Source organism: Artibeus jamaicensis, unplaced genomic scaffold, assembly GCF_021234435.1.
Source record: "Artibeus jamaicensis isolate MK-2021 breed Jamaican fruit bat unplaced genomic scaffold, CSHL_Jam_final contig_354, whole genome shotgun sequence".
NCBI classification, from domain to species: Eukaryota; Metazoa; Chordata; class Mammalia; order Chiroptera; family Phyllostomidae; genus Artibeus; species Artibeus jamaicensis.
This window is the reverse complement of record NW_026521803.1, coordinates 36,276,201-36,297,824: the sequence shown is the minus strand read 5'-3', so window position 1 is coordinate 36,297,824 and position 21,624 is coordinate 36,276,201. Positions and strand designations below refer to the sequence as shown.

The 21,624-nt window shown below is 44.3% G+C and overlaps 1 protein-coding gene across 2 annotated transcripts in view; it reads right to left on the bottom strand.

The window, feature by feature from the left end:
* Positions 1-350: 350 nt before the first annotated feature.
* MALT1 (MALT1 paracaspase) overlaps positions 351-21,624 on the bottom strand; it is a 57,236-nt gene continuing 35,962 nt past the window's right edge. For both annotated transcript variants that reach the window (XM_037151954.2, XM_037151955.2), the window contains 8 exons: positions 20,203-20,406; positions 14,046-14,223; positions 13,015-13,089; positions 12,087-12,214; positions 10,342-10,491; positions 8,498-8,655; positions 7,266-7,391; positions 351-6,015 (listed from right to left, as the gene is read on the bottom strand). In XM_037151954.2, the coding sequence (XP_037007849.2) occupies positions 5,581-6,015; positions 7,266-7,391; positions 8,498-8,655; positions 10,342-10,491; positions 12,087-12,214; positions 13,015-13,089; positions 14,046-14,223; positions 20,203-20,406 (1,454 nt within the window). In that variant the 3' untranslated portion in view covers positions 351-5,580. The remainder of the gene's footprint in view (positions 6,016-7,265; positions 7,392-8,497; positions 8,656-10,341; positions 10,492-12,086; positions 12,215-13,014; positions 13,090-14,045; positions 14,224-20,202; positions 20,407-21,624) is intronic.

The following is a 21,624-nucleotide window of genomic DNA, read 5'->3' as shown; positions in this document are numbered from 1 at the left end:
CTCGCTGTTGATTCATGTGCAAGCCAGTGACCTGGGAAGGAATGAACGTTGGAGACGGCAGAACAAGCAGCCGTGCAAACGCACCTTCCTGCGTTAGTCTGTGTTGACATTCTCTACACACTCTCTCTTAGGGGCATGCTTTTACCTGCTCACCTCCAGATAGATAGTATTTCTATGATCGCATGTATTGATAGTTTTCTTTTATTGAAAAACACATGACTTATAATGCTGCTTTGTAACTCTTATTGTCTAGAGAATAAAATACTAGCTTGGGTTTTAAGTGAGCCTTTCCTATAATCAATTTCTCATATTATAATTAGTATTGAAAGGTCACCTTTACTAAATTCCACCAAAGTACAAGTCCTAGGCTAATATTACAAAGCAACTGGCGGAAGAGATTCAAGTAAAAGAAAAGCAATGGCCGGTTGAAAAGACAAAAACTGCACCATCCGTTTAGTTATCTAAAAATGTTTAAAAATGATAGATGCATGCTTGTTTACTTTTTAAAATATTTTGTTTAGTTTTAGAGAGAAGGGAGGGAAAAGAGAGAAGCATCAATGTGTGGTTGCCTCTCATGCACCCCCAACTAGGGATCTAACCCACAACCCAGGCATGTGCCCTGACTGGGAACTGAACTGGTGACCCTTTGGTTCAGTGGCCAGCACTCAACCCACTGAGCCACACCAGCCAGGGCAGATACAGGCTTAGTTTAAAAATTCAAATATACAGAGAAGTCTAAAGTGAGGAGTAAAAGTCCCTTTATCCTACCTTCTAGCCCCACTTTCCATGGCAGCAAAGCACAGAAGCCACTGGCTGGATGTGGCTAAACTAAAACTAGAAGAATAAAAATTGAGTTCCTCACTTTGCTACATTTCAGTTGCTCAATTACCACATGGTGTTGGAGGCCACCCATCCGAGTGCAGACACAGGACATTGCTGTCACCACAGCCAGGGACAAGTCACAGGCTACTGCTCTGCAACAGCTGTAATTAAGCACGACATATATGTATGTGTGTGTGTTATGTCTTATCATAAAAATTCTTCATATACTATGGATACAAGTCCCTTATCAGGTATGATTTTCAAAAAATTGTTCCCATTCTGTGGCTTGTCTTCTCACTTTCACTTTTAAAAAAAGATTTTTATTTATTTTTAGAGAGATGGGAAGGGAGGAGGAGAGAGAGAAGCATCCATGTGTGAGAGATACATCGACTGGTTGCTTCTCACATACCCCAAACCAGGGACAAGGCAGGCACATGCCTTAACTGGGAATTGAACCCATGGTCCTTTGGTTGGCAGGCTCAATCCACTGAGCCACACCAGCCAGGGCTCTTTTCACTTTCCTGACAGCATTCTTGAAAGCACTGAAGTTGATTTTGAAGGAGTCCAATTTTTTCCTTTGTTGCTTGTGTTTTTGGTGTCGTGTCCAAGAAACCACTGCTTAGCCCAAGGTCACAGAGATGCACTTCTCTGTTTTCTTGTAACAGTTTTATAGTCTCAGCTCCTCTAATTAGGTGTGTGATGCATTTGAGTGAACATTTGTATGTGGTGGAAGGTCAGGTGCTTCAGCACATGGTTATGCAGTTTTCCTAGGACTATCTGTGGAAAAGGCAACTCTCTCTCCACTGAACGGTATTGGTACCCTTATCAAAAAGTCAGTTCATAAACGTACAGGTTTATTTCTAAACTCTGAGCTGTATTTTACATTCCCTTGATGTACACGTCTATCCTTATGGCAGTACCATGCTGTTGTGATTACTGTAGCTTTGTAGTAAGTTTTGAAATTGGTTAGTGTCTTTCAACTTTGTACTTTTTCAAAATTGTTTTGGCTATGGGTCCCTTGCATTTCTATATGAAATTTATCATCATCTAGTTAATTCCTAAAACAAAACAAAACAAAACAAAACAAAAAAACCCAGCTGGGATTTGGACAGGAAGTGCACCGACTCTGCAGTGATCTGGGCAATGCTGCCACCTTAACAATGTTGGCTTCCAACCCATGAACAAAGCTGTCCTCTCATTTATTTAGGTCTTCATTTCTTTCAAATGTATTTTGTTGTTTCCTTCATCGTGATGCTACTGTAAATAGAATTTATTGAAAATCTCCATTTCAGAATGCTCATCGCTAGTACAGAAATCACACTGGAGGGTCATTGCATTGGGGACCACGGTGTTTCCCAACCTCCTGCTCCCCAGCACCCCAGGGGCCGGAAAGACCGCGCGAGACGAAGATGCCCCAAGATCAGGACTGAGACACATTAATGTGGGTGATTTAGCTCGAGAAGCCTGGTCCCTGGACATCACGGAGTCTGGCAGGATGGCTTCGCCCAAGAGAAAGCCAACAGATGCGTGGGAGATGGCAGAAATCCTGAAGGCCAAGGGCATGACAGAATACGAGCGAAGAATGATAAGCCAGACGTTGGAGCTTCCCTTCCAGTACGTGACCACAACTCTAGATGATGCAGAAGTTTGTTCAAGCCACGCTAAGACAGCTACTGTGGATGTACGAATAGCAACCCAATGTCGTGCTGACCAGTCCCTTACCTCTCTCCCCCCAAGAGGGTTTTTTTTAGATTTTATTTATTTATCTTTAGAGTGGAAGGAGAGAGGGAGAGAAACGACCACGTATGGTTGCCTTTCATGCATCCCCTGCTGGGAACAGGCCTGCAGGGAACCTGCCTGCAACCCGGACATGTGCCCTGACTGGGAATCGAAGCACAATCCTCTGGTTCGCAGGCCTGTGCTCAATCCACTGAGCTACACCAGCCAGGGCTTGGAGGTTTTTAATTAGATATTGCAAGGCAAAGAAATCAAATCCTTTTGCAACTGATCAAGCAACATTCAGGCCCTAGATTGCCACCTGATACATACAGCTTGACTGCTCCAAATTATCGACTTGATTCTTTACATACAAAGGCATCTACTTCTGTGGGAAGAGTGACAGTTTTGTGGTTGTTAGTTCAGTCACTAGCAGACCAAGTACCCCTGGACTTGGCCCACTGGCCCCTCCAGCAAGGGCTCCAACGCCCCTCACAGGGCAAAGGTTTACAGAGCAAATGCCCACTCTGCAGTCCCCAGCTGTGCAAGTGCTGTTCTTGCAACATCAGCAGTCAGAATGTATTGATTAATCCATCATTAACTGGGTCCAAAAACATTCTTACTACCACTAATGTGGTGTCATCACAAAAATACTGCCAGTGAACCACCAAATGCGTTGAAAACATGACGAGGTCGATGACTATGACGACTTGTAAACTAGCTCTGATGTAACATGTATGGTTGGTCGAGTCCACTGTACTGAAGTTCAACATGCGTGCTGGATGTTTTCCAGTTGTGTTTTAGAAAACCTCGTTAGTATTTGAGTAGTAGTTACCTGTAGTTTCTCCTTGAGATGTTGTATTTTCTTTAATAGAATTCATCAGGGTTTTTCATCAGCTTTTAAGCGTAAACAATAAAGTTGTCATTCATAAAAAAAAAAACCCAACTGATTTTTCTATATTGATCTTGTACCTATTCTATATCCTGTTGAAATCATTAGTTTTTAAATGAATTCCTTAGGACTTTCTACACAGTGAGATACTGAGACACGTCATTTGAAATACGTATGGTTTTCTTTTCCGCCATGGTTGCCTTTTATTCTTCTCTTGCCTAACTACTGCGGCTGGGACCTCCGGTGCGATGCTGAGAGGAGGTGGTATGAGAGAACACGGTTTGTCCTTCCAGACCTTCGGAGGAAAGCGCTCAGCAGTCAGTCCATTGCCATGAAGTGTGAGGTTTCTGCAGGTTTTTCACAGATGCCCTCGTTATTTCGACATTCCTTTTCATTCCCAGCTGTTGAGCACTGTTATTATGAATGGTGCTGAATTTTATCCGATGCTTTTCCTGCATCTATTAAGACAATCATATGATCATCCTGTCCTTTATGAACATGGTACAGTCAGTCATCATTCATGATTCTGACTTTGTGAATCTGCCAACTTGTGATCCCAAAGTCAGTACTTGGGGCACTTTCATGATCATTCGCAGATGTGCGCAGACCAGTGAGGATGCGGAGTTCCCCGATTCACGCGCTCTCAGCTGAAGTCAAACGAGCCGATTCCTTCTCATTCCCACTCTCCCTCGGAGACGACCAGAGGACGGAGTGGGCAGGGACAGGGCAGTGCTGTGGGAGAGGCTCTGGGGCCGCTGGACAGGTTCGATTCCAACTCTGGCACACTTCCCCGGGGGGTATGGCCGCATACTCTCTAATTCAGTATTATCAGTGACTTTATAGCATATGCCTGTTGTGAACGAGAATCATTTGAACTGATTCTTGGAACTGACCTTGCAACCCTGGGATGAATCTCACTTGGTCTCTGTGTATAATCCTTTTTACACGTTGCTAGATGCAGTTTGCTAGTACTTTGCTGATGATTTTTAAATCTGTACTCATACACGCTGGTCTGTAGTTTGTGAAGTCTCTGGTTCCACGTCAGTGCAACACGGGCCTTGGCAGAGGAGCTGGAAGTGTTCTCCCGTCTTCTGCTGCGGGTGAGCGTGGGCAAAGGACTGGTGTTAATCTTCAAACGTTTGGTGGAACACAGCAGGGAAGCCATCTGCGCCTGAGAATTCCCTCGTGGAATGTTTTACCACTACAAATGCAATTTCTTCTTTGTTATTGACAGCTGCCCTTTAAACCTGCTTTTCGGTAGAACAAGTTTAAAAAGAAAGGTGATGAGATTATCTCCCAAGGCGAGTCAAATGCAATGAGAAGGCACATGTCACCAAGGAAGACACGTCCAGTGTCCGTGAGATCTGCCAGGCAGATGCCAGGGCTTTCCCAGTGGCACCGTCATCCCCTCATCCCGCTGTCCCCCTTTCACAGAGACACACACTCTCACCACTCATGTGCTTTCTTGACCTTAGACTGAAAGACTCCAACGTGTTCTACATGAAGTTTACATCCGAACCTCTTAACTGACATTTGTAGCCAAGCCCTATAATCACAAACTAAAGCCTGTGCATGTCCGGTTTACGTACAATGTGTATGTTTCCACGCTGTCTTTAACCCCATCTGCACACGCGATGCCTCACACACCTGAGATCCCGTCAGGAAGGCGGTGCCGTGGAAGAACCTGGGGCTGGAAACCTGGGGGCCGAGGTGCTGGGTCCCACTTAAACACGACGCCTCGGTGTGTTGCTCTCCTGATAAACTCTGGTTAAGCCCAATCACACAGATCCTTTTTCTGGTTCTAAAGATACAAGGATTTATTCTGCAGTAATGCCATTCCCAGTGTTCTCACTGCAGAGTGGTCAAAATGAAAATACTTTTTTATACACAGATGAACATACCCACATCTACACCTCTCTCTCATAGAACCAATCAGCCAGTCCCCAAAAAATCTTGAGAAAGGACGACAAGGAAGTCTGTGATTAAATAATGTAATTCCACAGTCTCAGAGTCCTGACCTCGCCCGCCACGGAATGGCTGTTATTTCCTTTCTCTACATACACACACGTGGTTTGTCACAAGACCTCACCTTCTACAGGTGCTGTTGCATCAGAGGCATCTAGCAGTTATAACTCTCGAAAGCAAGGAGATCACTTTTCAGAAATCCTGAGCCCGTCGGAGAAGCTGAACGGTATTTCATCGGTCGTCTCGACCGGCACGTTACTTCCCCCAAACTGAGACGAGTAGCGGTGTGTGTGGTGACCGGACATAAAAGCACCCGCAGTCCGGCTGCAGTGACAACTGTCTGACGGCGTGACACTGCTGGCATTCCCGAGATGCGAACGGTAGATGCCCAGGAAGGAGTCCTGGGCGGGGTGCAGCAGTCCGGCCGGGGGGGACGCGGGGCCCTGGTGGGGGCCGCTGCACATGACGCAGGTCTGGAAGCGGGTGTTCCTCCCCGAGCCCCGGTGCATGTCTAGCTTGGCGATGAGAGGCTTCCCCACGTTCACCTCCTGCTTCTCCTCCACGGTGTCTTCCAGCCCCGAGTACTGGTACGACAAACACACCGTGAAGATGAGCTGTTCCTGAAAAGGAAAACGGCTTGTTACTTTTACCAACCGTGGAAGTTCATCGGTCCTAAAGTACCACCGACAAGCACAGAAAGAAACAAACCGCACAAACGTCCGCCAGCATTCTCCTTTTCCAGGTGCAAAGCTCAAGGCCGCCTTCGCAGCACTGGGGATGTCCAGCCCCTGGCCTGTGGGCCCCATGCAGCCCAGGATGGCTACGGAGGTGGCCCAACACAATGTCGTAAATTTACCTAAAACATTAGGAGTCTGTATTGTGTGCCCTGAGACGACAATTCTTCCAGTGTGGCCCAGAGACGCCAAAAAGCTGAACACCCCCGCCACCTTCCCTGTCCTGAGAAAGGCCGGCTGTCATCGTCTTCCTCCTCCCTCAATCAATACTTTGCATTAATATAATTCTAGTTCTTATTATCGGAAGTGGTCAAGATCACAGAGGTCTGGCATTACACTCTTGACGAAGGGTGGAAGGTGTTTTCCAAGTGGCGGGGCTTCAGAAACTCTCCCTTCCTCACTACTAGAGACTGGGAATGACCCTTTAACGAAACAGAAATCCGGCTTATGCCCAAGTCAAAACATTAGCAGTTTTTAAAATACTGTGTGGTAAAAATCCGCAATCACAGGTGGTATAACTGAATCAGAAAATGGGCTGATGTCCAAAGGTAAGAGGAGACTGCAGACCAGCTATGACCAGGGCGACCAAGGTCTATGCCTGCCGTCCCCCCGCAGCTGCCCACAGTGCCCACTCCACTCCCCAGGTTTCAGCTGACGCATTCTGTGCTCATGCAGCTGTACCTCAACTAAAAACGCAGGCTGGCAAGGATACGCTTTCATGAGAAAGCTCAATCGTGTAGAGGTCGTTTCTGCTTTGTACGTTAGCAGGAAATTTTAAAAAAAAAGATCAAATAATTACCAATTCTAATTTGCTATTTGTTTTGTAGAAAGTCATAGAACTAGGAAACGATTATGTGAAGATGCCGAGATAATTAAAAGCGGACCACACCCTGTCTCTAACTTTTCAACAAAATGAAGGGTAATCACATAAACTTTCATGCTCAAACCCTCCGGACGGTGTCAGAAACAGAATCTAACAGGAAAAGGGTCACTGCTAAGATTCGCTGGAGGTCACTCATCTCTACTTCGATTGCACACTCAGTGAAGCAGCACATCCCAGTACAAGGTTCACATGCCAAAGTAAATTTTCACTTTCACCAAGTCGCCCATTGGTTATGAATGGGAAAAGGAGTGACCTTTAGCTTCTGCAGCGAGCTGAGTCTAGTGTACAGGCAATGCTTGGGAAGCTCCTTCGATACTAAGTAGCTGCCAGTCTCTTCAGGTGTCCCTTTATTTGCATCTTTCGGATCAATATCTAGATCCTGTGAAAATCAATCGACATTGTTAATGAAATCAGTGGAAGTCACAGCATCATCCATGACACTAAGACATTTTAACAGGTCTTGTTCTCTCATGAATATTGGCCTAAATAATCATTTATCCAGGACTAAAGTAACCATGAAAACTACATTCTAGTAATAATAGGAATTTTAAATTCTGTGATGGAATATTTACAAAGTTAGCTCTGAAAGGACAGTTACTTTCGAACTACCCCTAGAAACACTTCTTAACCTACTCAAGATTCTGTTCAATTGCGAGCTCCGTGCAGTGACTCCTGGATTCTCTCCTTCCTCATTTACCACTTTTGGGAAGGTGCAGAAGGATCTATGTGACTTCTCTATTTAGGAAGAGTAAGTGGACACGCCAAAGGCAGCCCTTCTTTCTTCCTTCTTGTGGAGCCAACCTGGCCAAGAGCAGACCCGCTCTGCCCACCCCCAGAGAGAAGCCCGGCTCCGCACTGCCCAGCGCCCAGGGAGGCCGGGGAGACCTGACTCTGGTGTTCAGTGCTGCGCCACTTGTTCTCACACTAAGTAACGTCCTCCCCACAGGCTTTATCAGTAGCATAGATGATCTTTCAGATTTGTCTTGCTCCTTGCTTCCTTCTCAACGCCCCACACCCATGCAGGAAAGAGCAGCAATGTCCACGGGCTCCTTTTGGCCAACACACAAAAAATCATGTCTAGGTGTTTGGAAAGAACAGAACTAGATTTCTGTTCTATCATAACTTGACAAAAAAGACTACTGTAATAACTCATATTGGAATTAACAGTTTTTAAATGTTAATTATTCTTCACATACGATTAGCATAACATTTTATTCCTTCACATTTGATACCCTGTTGAGGGTATGGGAAATTCCTGAGTGAACTCTAGACATTTCTAAATTTAACAAATTTAAAGTATGGTGGCAATTAGCTTTCAAATAACATGACCACTGTTACTAAAACACACATAACTATTTATATATGTTATATATATATACACATATTTCTTTTATATTTACCAACAACTTCGGGTCTTCCAAAATTTAGTTTTCAGTAAGTGGGGATGCGTCATTAGACTTTACATTAAAACAGGGCGAGACTTACGAGCGGAAAGTCAGTGACATAGGCGTCGCACATTATTATGTCGGGTGGCTTGTGGACGATGCTGGTGTAGATTATCATGACGTTGGAAAACTCCGCTGCAAACCCTAACTGAATCTGAACGCCGCACTGAAACTTCAGACACATACTTTCCGGAAGTTCTGAGACAGAACAATAAAAATAAGTTATAAGTAATTTAAAGAGTGAACTTTGCTGATGGCAAATAGCGAACAAGCATTTTTTATAGGGCAAAATACAGTTACTTTTGCTTAAAAATGTTATATAAGTAACATATAAAGGGGGACCCAATAAAATGCGGAATTATTGTATGTAGTACAGGCTTCCCCCACTGGGTGGGTGTTCTAGGAACCCATCTAAAAAAAGAGAAAATAAAAGCCCAAAATTTGTTGTTCAAGCGAATAAAAACCTTTCATTTACTGTTTCCTTGACATTCTTACCCCTCCATGTATATAATTTTCATAGTGGCAATCGAAAGTATACATATAATTGCAAACGCATTTTTCCTGTTGCCACAATTTTCATGAAAATGGTTTTTGATAAAGTGTAACACCACTCACGGTTTGTCACACCTTTCACAGTTACGCTGCTGCTGAATCTGACCTTTCTGGGTTTCACTGGTTTCCTATCATAGGCAGTATTTCTTATATACACTTAGGGCTTCGGGACTGTTGGACATGGCCGCCCGATGGTTTCTCACAATTACAACAGCTCTCCACTTACACAGACTAACTCCCCCAGTTTTTCTGCAACAGTTCCACAAGGTGATATTAACTTTCAAAAAGTTTACCTGTTTGATGGGGTTAAAAAAACCTATGCCTTCACAGATTTCATTTTCTTTTCCTTGATTACTATTTTACTTTGCCATTTTCTAATATTTGTTTCTTAATTATTAATAAATTCTCAACTGTGTGAATTATTGAATTTACATCCTTTGATTATTAAGGGGTTAATGTTTTGTTTACTATTTAGCATGAGTTCTTTATTATAAAAAATTATCTACTTATAAAATTTGTTACGAATACTTTCTATGTGACTGTTCACTTTCATTTTACAGAAGGGTTTTGTTTGCTGTTGATCTTTACTGCTGCGATTTTGTTACTGCTGATTAGAGATTTTTTTAAAGGAAAAATAATCAATTTTAATTATTTGTCCAATGATCTAGAATGCCAAGATAATATATTTATGGCATTTTATATTTTAATGCGCTTTAACATATTAATGTTTCAAAAGATAGCTTTTCATGTATTATCGAAAATATATAAGAGTTCAACAAAAACAATTAATTTCAATTATCCATAATGAGGAATTCACAGCACAGATATTTGGGACTCACAGAAAATCCAAAATCTTTATTTCAGTGAATAGTTTACTTCTGGGCAGAGCGGTTCGTGCCGCCGCGCTGCCGCTGTGCAGGTGCGACTCAGCCGAGCCCACAGGCCTGTCCCGCTGCCTCTCCTCCCGCTTTGCAGGTGGCATGCTCACCCTGCCGAACCCAGCCTGTCTGATCTTTAAAACAGAACATTTAACAGCCCACATACAGGACAATCTAAAGGACTGTACATTAGATAAACTGAAAATCATTTTTAAATGATCACATTTTAATTTCACTAGTGGTAAAAAGGAGTTTAATAATTTACCACTTCCAACATCTACTGAATCAGTGTAATACCTCTAACTGAAACATTTGTGTAGACTTGTGTTTGCCCACTAGGCTAAAATATTTTCACTGCAAAACTGGGAGGAGAGCTGCGTCCTCAGGAGGAAGACACTCCGACATCTAATACAAGCACAGCACTGAGCGCTCACGAAAAGCAGGCTGAGTGTACCGTGCGCCTTGGCCCACTGCAGGTTCCGCACCAGGGACTCGGCGGAATGCGCTGTTCCTTGAATGGGGTCGGTCAGCGCTCTCTTCTCCGATAAGCTACTTCGGATCTCCAGAGCCTGCTTGCCTTTGGTGAGATGACATTTACCCATATCTACAAGACAAGAAGTCAACATTATTTTTGACCATAATCCTTTCCCACTTAAAATGCTCAGGCCAAGAACTCTCCTATGAATCAGGTTACAGTCCCAGTATCACTTATTCACTCAACAAACAGTTACTAAGCACCTAAACGTGTCAGGCATGGTTTCCTGTGCTAGGAATACGGCAGGGGGCAAACAGATAGAAAAGTGCTGAACCAGCTCACTTCTAAGGGCCCCTCTCTAGCTTTTATCTTCTCCAATTCTCACAACGAATCCTCGAGACCCTCAGCCTGGATTCACAAAGAGCTGGAAAGTGCATTTCTCCACCGACGGCAGGCACGGCGACACTATGTCCACGCTCAGCTGAGAAACTGATTCAGTGAGCAGACAGCACTCTACCTCTCTGAGAAAGTTCAAGTATCCTGTCTTTACCACAGATTTCTTTATTTTCTAAAAGGGAAATCAAGTGTTAAAACCACTGGCAGGGTTACGGCCCCGCCGCCGCCTGTCCAGACCACCACCCGACGTGCTGTGTGCACTCCCACGCATGCCGCCGTGCAGGACTGGTGAGCGGCGTGCGCCCGAGCGTTAGGTACGCTGTGCGCATGCTCAGTGTCTGTCGCCTGTGGGTGAACTGGAGCTTTCCACTGAGTTTTAGAAACAGTTCAATCACATTCACACTGCAGCACTAGGACACCACCTCTTGGGTCTCTGAGGCGCCTCTGCAGACCTCGGTTTGAAAAGAACCAACACAGTCCAAAGGCTCCAACTGCTTTCTTAAAGCAGCAGAAACTTTTCTTCAAACAAGAGCTAAACTAGAAGCCCAATCTGTACGGCAGGTAAAAGCAGAACCACTCTGGCTGCAGGAGGCCAGGACAGCCCAGCTGTCTCTGCGCCAGGGGAAGGCGGCTTGTGACCCAGCTGGGAGACCTGCTTTGGCAACAGCATGACGACGAACAGCGTGGGCAACAGCTGCTAGTGAAACCCTCAGACACCTGATTCTCAAACTGCCGTTTTTGGAACACCTGTGGGTGGAACACCAGGAACTCGCTGGCAAAAGAACTGCCTTCTTTTTGAGATGGCTTCTACAATGGTATTTCAAACCACACACGTCTGTGCTGCTGCCCATTCAGTCCCTGACCCAGCAGAGCAGCCTGCGGGGCCGGCAGGAAATGGAAGATGTGGTATCAGACCTCTAGGGTCACATCCTTAGAGCAAAAATTTAAAACCACTAAGCTCATTGAGAAAAAAGCGAACCCAGTTTTTTTCCACCAGGGCCTCCAAATTTCTGTCAGGTTTCGTCTGCCTGGCCCTGAGAGTGAAGGCTGGTTAAGTAACTTTTTGCAGACAAGCAGACGGGGCCGCAGCAGGGAGCAGGCCCAGACACACGGGGCAGGGCTCCGCCGGTCACATTGTGTCTGGGTCGGCCCTGCAGTTCAAGTAACGCTGCACAGGTTCTTGCCGCTGAATCAGGAGGGAAGGAACTAAAGAGCAGTGTTGCTGAACACTGTTAAAAACTGTTTTATACAGTATCAATTCCAAACCTGCACAATGGTAGGAATAAAATAATTACCACACAGAGAACCCTGAATAGCTTTCTCTTTACCTTCTGCAACTTCATCCAGTAACACGGTAATTTTCTTGTCTTCTAATAATCTATCTTTTAGAAATTTCATGAAGATTCCATTTGCCAACCCAGAATGCTGGATTTCAAAAGCTTCTGCTCCTTGACACCTTAAAAACAGCAAAAAGAAAAATAATTCTAAAAGCTAATATTTGCCACATGGGGCTTCTGTAAGTACTGACGAGATTCCTCTGCTTGCCCGCCTCTGTGGGATATCTTAATTAAAGAGTTCATCTTCACACAGGAATGATGTGCTTTGGTGCTTAGTAAAAACAAGGTGCAGCCTTTGGCTGGTATAGCTCAGTGGATTGAATGTGGGCTGTGAACCAAAGGGTCACTGGTTTGATTCCCAGTCAGGGCCCATGCCTGGGTTGTGGGCCGGGCCCCTCCAGTGGGGGCGCATGAGCGGCAACCACACACTGATGTTTCTCTCCCTCTCTTCCCCTCTTTCTAAAAGTAAATAAATACAATCTTTAAAAAAAATTTTTTTTAAAAGATGCCATGATATGTGTCAATTATTTAAAATGTGCTATCAAGATTATAAAGGAGGCAAATGAATACCTACATGTCCATGGATATTTCTAGACTTTTCAACTACAATGAAAAATTAATGAAGATTAAAAGGTTGTGAACATATACACAGAAGTTTCTGCCCTGGCCAGGTGTCTCAGTGGACTGAAGTGTCACCCCGTGCACCAAAAAAGGTCGCGGGTTCAACCCTGGGCAGGGCACATACACACCTGGGCTGTGGGTTCGATCCCCAGTTGGGGCACTTACAGGAGGCAACCGATCACTGTTTCTCTCTCATATCAATGTTTCTCTCCCTCCACCTCCCCTCTCCCCAGCTTCCTCTATTTCTAAAACCAACAGAAACTTATCCTCAGGCGAGCGTTAAAAGAAAGCTTCTCACGTGGCATATCCAAACACGATGTTGGCAGTGACCTTCAGTGCATCCAAGATCGGGATGGTATCATCGTAGTCATTTCTAGTTATTTCAAAGGTAGGAGGGGCGAAAGCCGGATATAAACAGAGAGAGTTAGAAAACATTTCTAAAAAAGAGCACAAGTAATAATGTAATAAAATATGATATAACACTGTTCTCTCATATGTAATTTAAAATTGTGGATTCAAAATTCCTTTATCAAATCACCTACTTCAGGGATGTCAAACTCATTTTCACCGGGGGCCACATCAGTATCCCGGTTGCCTTCGAAGGGCCAAAATAATTTTAGGACTATATAAATGTAACTACTCTTTAACTGTTAAGGAGTTGAAATTACATTTGGCCCTTTGAAGGCAAGCGTGAGGCTGATGTGGCCCCCGGTGAACGTGAGCTTGACGCCCCTGACCCGCATATTTTCCGGAAGGAATCCCGGGCATCCCCAGTGCTGAGAGTGTGGACAGACACCGCTTTTTCCTCATCGGCATTAACCCTGGAGTTACGTGTGAACCCTGGCATCGAATTTTGGTTAGTAAGTGCTGAACAAGCAAAAACTGTCAATCTGAGAGGAATAATCGTTGGTTCCATTCCCTTGTAACTAACACAGGGGCGTGAACAAGTGGGGACCGGGTCAGGTTCGCTTTCCGTATCCGCACGAGCAGGACTGGCCGGAGGGACCAGAGGCCCCACCGCTCAGGGGCTGTTGCTGTGCCCTTGTGGAGAGACCAGTAAAGCGGTGGATGGAGGCGTCTGGGGAGCGGCATGTCTCGTAGTGTGAGTTCGGTTCCTTACTTTTGTTCCATAGCAAACGGGAAATAGCTAAAACAAATTCATCACACATACAGAAAAATCTATTTTCCTCTGCTTTTCTTCTTAATCAGGTTTAATCCACACAATTCACAGACTTAATCTTGGCATTTGCAGGTTTGCCCTACACGTAATTTGCCAAGGCTGACATTTAACTCTGACCAGCGTCACCGACTGAAGATGAAGCGGTTTACCTTTTCCTACACATATCCAACAGGAACACGTTGAGTCCGGTTTCTTTTTCTTGCATCAATTTCAGTATATTTTGCACACACAGACAATTTTCAGACCTATATGGATTTGGAGCATCAACAGGGACCATAAAGCTGTTTCCAAAGTTTTCATAACCATGTCCCGCATAATATAATAATCCTGAAGAGGACAAAAAGGGGCAAAATGTTAATATTTTTACATTGATTTTTTTTTTTAGAGAGAGAGAGAAACATCACCTTGTTGTTCCACTTATTTATGCATTCATTGGTTGATTCCTGGATATGCCCTGACTGGGGATCAAACCCACAACCTTGGTGCATCTGGGTCATGCTCTAAACCAACTGAGCCACCAGGGCAAAAGTTAATTCTAAATTATGTTCTGAACATGTATGTAGCACTCTTTAAAAAAATTACTTTTATTTTCTTCAAGTTCATGCAAACTTATTTAAGCGACTCCCAGGTATAAATACAGTCAATGTTAACTAAAATGTGCGTTGAAAGTTGTTTTGGCAACAGTGCTCATTCTAGTACTGTATTTTAAACCAACATCAAGATGTCGTCCTGAAGAGTATTTTAATTCATAACATAATGCATTTATAACCAATGGTGTAGTGCGGAACGCACTTTACCTCACAACGTATTTAAAAAGAGAAAGGCCGACTCGTTCTTCTCCTCCGTGAGACCGGGAGCACCTTCTGGGCGGGGCAGCCTGCACTTACCTGTGCGTTGCTGGCACACAGCAGGTGCTCAGGAAGCATTTAACAGACGAACAAATAGGCACAACTTAGATGAAAAGCAACTGCAATATCAAGCATAAGAAATTCCACAGGCATTTGGCCCTGGCTGGTGTGGCTCAGTGGATTGAGTGCTGGCCTGCGAACCAAGTGGTCGCTGGTTCGACTCCCAGTCAGGACGCATACCTGGGTTGTGGACCAGAGCCCCAGTAGGGGGGGTGCTAGGGGCAACAACACATCGATGTTTCTCTCCCTTTTTTTCTTTCCCCCTTTCCCTCTCTCTAAAAGTAAATGAGTAAAATCCTAAAAAAAAAAGAAAAGAAAAAAATTCCATAGGCACTTCAATATACTTGGCAAGGGTTACAACGTAAATGTAGCTTTTTCGAAGCAGAGAAGGGAAATCTGATTTAATGGATTATTTCTTTTTTGTTGTTGTTATAGGATGTAAATACCATTGATTCTTCATTTAGAATCTTTTGAATCAGTAATCTAAAATTTGAGTCAGTTTCAGTGGTCAATAGATGAGCCGTTATTTCTTTACTGAGAAATGATGCTATAAAATCTGTACCAAACAACTTTAAAGATTTTCTTGAAGTTTTGCTTTAGCTGTAAAAACAGCAACAATAAGAACAACAACAAAAACATCAGATTGAGCTTTGTGATAAAAATACTTGAGAGAAACACTTGTGAGGACGTATTTATTGCCTAAGCTTCAATCTCTAGAAACCACTAACTCTGTTATCTTAGAATTCTGGAATGGAACTTCTTTATATGGTATGTTAAGGTAAATACTAAAAAGGCTTTCAGATAAGGAACAACAACGGCGACAACAACAAAAACACCAATCTTTTGTGGTTTTTAAAGTTATAGGCTCAACTCCTGGCAGAAAATGTGGCTCTGAACACTTAAAAATGAAACCAAAAAAGAAAAGCTTTATTTGGTCTGAGTGCAGGATCCAGGTCTTCTACTTTTATTAAACTTGTATTAGAACGACGAAAGTGGTTCTTTCATATGGAACATGACGAAACGAACCTACACATTTATTCAGTGTGGGTTTAATTTATAACTCATGTGCCCTGAGTATAATCATGTAGGCACTGCACGAAATTAAAAGGAAAAAAGAAGACAAACTTCTTGTCCTCGAGGTTCTTGCAACTCAAGTTCTTGCCACAAAGAAAATTAGCGTATAATTAACACTGTACATGCTGTGGTGAAGGCAATCGGAAGGACAGGAGTGAAGCACTGGGGGAAGAGGGACTGGGGAGCCACTGCTGACGGATACGGGTTTCTTTGTGGGTGATGAAAATGTTCCGAAATCAGGCACAACTTCGTGAATATACTAAAAACTTTGTGAAAGACTTTTAAAATGTACATTTTAAAAGTAACATTTATACTGGAGTACTCAAACTATGAGTGTATTTCCCATCAGTCTCTTTACCTTTTCTAGGGAAAGATAGGTTTGTTTTTAACCTCCACCATACTGTTCAAGTTAGTCTCCTGCTCAAGTTAGTCTATCTCCTGTTTACCCGAATCTTAACTAGTCCTCCAAGTCATCTCATCTCAAGCTCAGAATCTCATCTCAAGTTCAGAATCTCAGCACATCATTGGCTGGTTTCCAGTTTTCTCACACATGTCCACCTCTCCCTACTTAACGCCGTCCAGCAGGGCGCACTCTGACACCCGACCGGGTACCGGCTTTTACAGGCATTTATAGTTCTATGTATACGCAGTTTCTGATAAAAAATGACCACGATAAAGACATTAATCTTACAGCATTTTCAGGGTTTTCAAAGCACCTTCACATATAAGATCTGATTTTAATCCATGTAACAATCTTTCAATGATTTCTATCCCTATTTTACAGATGAGAAAATTAAATTAAAAAAGATTAGAGGATTTGCTTAAAATGACATATCTGATAGGTGTCTGGGCTCCATATACAGCATTTCCCCCCTCTCGTTACATTAGGGACTTACAATTTGACAGCATAGATCACGTTCCTCACTTTCAGGATGTCCCTCAATACCCAGCATGCTTTTTATGTCTGGGCTATGGGTATAACAGCGACTCAGTAAGAGCCTGATGAGTGGATTAAATTAACAACGCAGACCCTTCGGGACACAGATCTGACTTAGATACGGAAATGGCACCACGTGTCTACAACCAGTCGGACTCGGAGGCAGCCACATGGGAAGCCCGGGGAGGGAGCCTGGGGAGGGAGCCTGGCTGTGGAAGGCCCGACTTGGGAAAAGCAGCGGCATCGGGCGGGAGCCCAGCCTCTGTCATCCAGGGAGAGCTAAGCGTGCAATGCCCCGGGCCCAGCTGTGCAACTGCTGAAAAAAGGCAATGACAACAGAATACCCTTCCTCTGCTCCAGAATGATTTACGGAAAGTGTAAGCATTTTCTATCAAAATCTACACCAATTATACTGCAGGAGATTAGACATTTTCGTGTAAAATAAACTAGACCAAATCATTGTATTGAACACTTCCATCTCTAGTCCTGCTTATTCTTTTAATTAACTATCCTGTCACTCAAGGACAGAAAGACAACACCTTTATAAATGACAAAGAATTTAACATGGGCAGGAATGTAATCCTGTAAGTTAGAACGTTAGAGAATTTTATTTCTTGGGAATATGATTTCCAAGAACATGGTTTGTCAGAGAGACACATTTCTGTCTGCGGAGAAAGTAACCGTCTCCGCTTTAGACGGCCTCACTCGAGTCACACCTCAGTGTGTCCAGCACAGCGCTCCGATGAGAGGGCCCTGCCCCCATCACTGTGCGCCCACCCAGCGCTTACTGCGCGCCCCGCACTGTCTGAGGACAGCCCTGCACTTACATTTTGCCTCCTGGGACCCTCCTAAGCCGCATCTCACAGCAAGGTTGGTGACACTGCCACCCCCCCCCCCCCCCTTACAGATGCAAGACCAGAGACGCTGAGAAGTTTAGGGGCTCATCCAACTCACACAACCAGTAGTTGGAGAACCGGAATGTGTGTGCGCACCGGGTTAACCAATGGACAAGCAGCTCTGCGTACGCTGCTGCTGGCTTTCCAGGTACCGTGGCTCTCAGGAAACAGAACCCATCAGTGTGCTGGCTTTTCCTGGCTTCACTACACTACCACTAAAAAAAAAAACCTTCTTTTTTCCCCAAGTGTAATATATACAAGACATGAAAGCTGGTGTCTCTAACCGAAGCCTCAAGTAGAGTGCTACCTAGTTCAAACCCCCCGTCTGAAGGGGAACCTGAATTCAGGAATTACAGTACTAATAGCTACACTACCTTGTGCACTTCTAAGTGTGTCAGGCAGAGATCATTATCTTACCTGCTTTGTTCTGAAACAACCTTGTTCCATCAGCCTGTCCATGTTATAAACCCTCTTTGGCTTAGAAAAGTGGAGTAACCGGGTGGCAGCTGCGCTGACCCACACGGTTCCTCTGGGGCGAACAGGCGTGGTCCAACCGGCCCTGTCGGGGTCTGCGCCAAGTCACACAGCGGGGTGGCAGCGAGTGGCCAGCGCAGAAGGGCACCGGGTGAGCAGCCCGTGGGCCCGGCAGTCGGCCCCGTCACAGCCGTCTACACGTGATAACTGGGACCCTTCACCCTCACTGTCTCCAAGGACATGTCCTGTAAATCACTGTTTCTGTTCTTCCATCGTGTGTTTTATGTTTGTACACTTAAAAGTGGGTTACGTATTTTCTGTTAACGTTGCTATTTTTGCTTCTTTTATGAACCCACGGGCAACAGAACATGAAAGGGGAACATTTAAGGCTGTTCATGCTGAGACTCCTGTGCGGAGGCCTCTGCCTCCCCCACGTGACGGGTACTGCCCGTCAGCTGGGGGCAGCGCTGGAGGGAAAGGCGCAGTCCGGGAGAAAGGCCTGCGCCCTCGGGCCTCTACGGCACTCGCACCGGGGCCGTCTGGGTGGGCACGGCTCTCCGGGATGTGACGCAGCGCCCGCTGAGATGTGGGTCGGGGGTCACTCCTCACTCCTGAAACACCCCACCCGCCCCAAACCTAAATTAGTTTACATTTTTTCCTGCACTTTGCTGCTTTCAATGAAGTTTTAGAAACCTTTTCCTGTTTAAGCTGTCTGGACACTTTAAAAAAGGAGATACATAATATATAACAATAATCAAACAACCACCTATTCTATGCTAGAAATATAAGCCAATTACCAAGGAGGCAAATTTATATAGTATACTCTATCATGTTTTCATAAGAAAAAGGAACAAATTCACTCACACTGACCACTCCTCACGCCCATAAACAAGATTATGTCATTATGTCAGCATAATGGGTGAATCCAAAGGCTGAGGTATTTATATTGTTGACTCACTCTTGTTGTAATTGTAATCCTTATTATTTAAGAAAAATTCATTTAGAGTTTAACACTCTCCCCGATCTCAGAGTAATGTGTTAAATATAGAAAAAACCTTTTTCTTCTAGTAAAAATTCTCCCTCACGATCCGTTACCGATCCCGCCAAGCTCACTCACTGCAGCACATCAGCCTGATTACAAACGAGGCTAAGTTTAGGGGTTACTGATGCAAAAAAAAAAAAAAATTGAAAGACCGAGAAGCCAAACTGATGCTTTTTGTTGGTCATGGGCACCCTAATATCCCGAAAACGCCCCCTTTCGGCCATCAAACGCTGCTGTGCCACCGTGACAGGCACGGCCACCGGGACACGCCAGCGGCCTTCCCACACCCACGGTGACTTCCATGAAAAGAAATAAATTACAAAAAAATTACTACTGATGGCCTCGTCTGTCTCTTTAGAAAATCATCACTGTATATGGAGAACTAACATATTTAAATGACAGACCGAGAGAAGCCATTAAAAATGCACGGTTACAATTTCTGCAGAGGTGCACCATTAACCGCAGATACATAAAAGTGTGGTTTACAAAGTTTCATCTGCCTTGTTCACCAAAATTCTAGTTTCCACTAACAGACCAGTAAACACCATGCAATAGTCAGGAGAAAGAAGCACAGCATGCACATGGGTTACAACCTTTTACACTCCACACACACACACACACACACACACACAGCAAGACGGTGGCATTTTACATGGACACAGGCACAATCTTCCACGTTGCCATTGTGTGCTGTGGTGCCCATTGTCAATAAAAAGCAAAATCACCTAAGACTGGGCAGAATTCTAGTAAGAACGATGTTGTTTTCAAAACAAGAAACATGGATATAAATATATTAAGCTACTTAGTTACTCATATGGAACTACAGTATGAAGGCCAAATCTACTGCTTTCCCTGGCCCTCCCCCAATTCAACAATATGTTTACTGCACCTTTCTCTGATTTTCAACTCTTAACCCGAACTTGTTCAATGAAAAATTGTGGATAATTATTAAAATGAAAATTATAAATATCTCACCATATACTCCTTTGTCTAAAAGGAGCAGAAATTCATCCACGGCATTGCGCATTTCGTATTCAGTCAGGTCCAGCAGGGAAACGACTTTGAAGTCTAGCTGTCTCAACAGGTTGGTCAGTTCGTACACATCCACCAAAGGAGCTTTAAGCTTGGGGTGCTCCCAGTAATTCATATTTCCTATCAAGAGAGCGACCTTGTCCTTTGCTGTGGAAAAAGGGGAGGGAGGGGTTTAAAGAAGGATACAAAGATTAAAATAAGACCTACAGAAATGGAATCATTAAAATAGAAAGTACACTCTACAAATACGACTTCATTATTATTTAATTTCATCTTAGAACGATCACTTTATGGCACAGGCAGCAAACACAGGCCCACAGGCTGAACCCAGCCCTCCACCTTGTTTTACCCGGCCCGGCCCCTTGTTTCTACCCGGCCGCAGCCCTGAGTTCTCACTTCACTGTTAAGGAGCAGCTACATGTACACAGTCTGAAAACTACACTGGCCCTTTGAAGGCAACCGTGGGGCTGATGTGGCCCCGGTGAACATGGATGAGTCTGACACCCCTGCTTTACATAGTCAACCAGTATCTGAGGACCACAGAGGTTGACAAAAGCAACAACTGGAACTGAACTTATGGACACTTCCGAGAACCAGGCAAAGGGCCCTATTAGCTGTCTGTACATGAGGCACAATGTTCATTGATACGGAAGTCTACTTGTACTGAATTACAAAAGGAAAGATTATTATGTTCAACTAGACTTTTAGAGCAAATTTAAATAAGAAATGTTTGAAGTTGGGTTCCCATGAATTAGGTTCTGTTTTGCTGATAAAGGAAGAGGCTACAAAGAAATGCCCAAAAGAGGAACAGGAAGAGCTCACATCCGAGCAAGGAAGGGGAAATACCAAAAAGGACAGCAAGGCGGCCGCTTACCAAGTACTGTGTCTGTGCTTTTTCAGTGGATGTACTGTCTGTTCTCGGCTTAAAGAAAAATTTCCCATTCGGGTGAGATGCAGCTACTTTAGGGATGTTTGAAGACTTCTGTATGAACACCTTAATGGCTTATTTTCTGACCTTAGTGCCCTGAGACTTTGTTCAAAGTTGTATTCTCCTACAAAGACTTTTTGTTTTTAATAGACAAAAACATCCCCACCCATGCCTTCAAAAGTACCAGCTAGCTTAATCGGGCACATGGCTTGCCCGAGAACAGCTGGGGAAGGCCGGACATAGCTTAGTGCTTAAGAGGTCTTCAAAATCGTACCTTCCCTGGTCTGGGTGTGGTTAAAAGTTCAAGACCTGAGACCACGCCGTGAATACAGGAACCTGTTAAGATGTGTTTCCTGAGGATGGCACGGCACCAGGGAGCAGAGGAGATGGCGTGATGAGAGCGTGGGGCACTGTGCAGGCCTGTATGCCACCCTCTT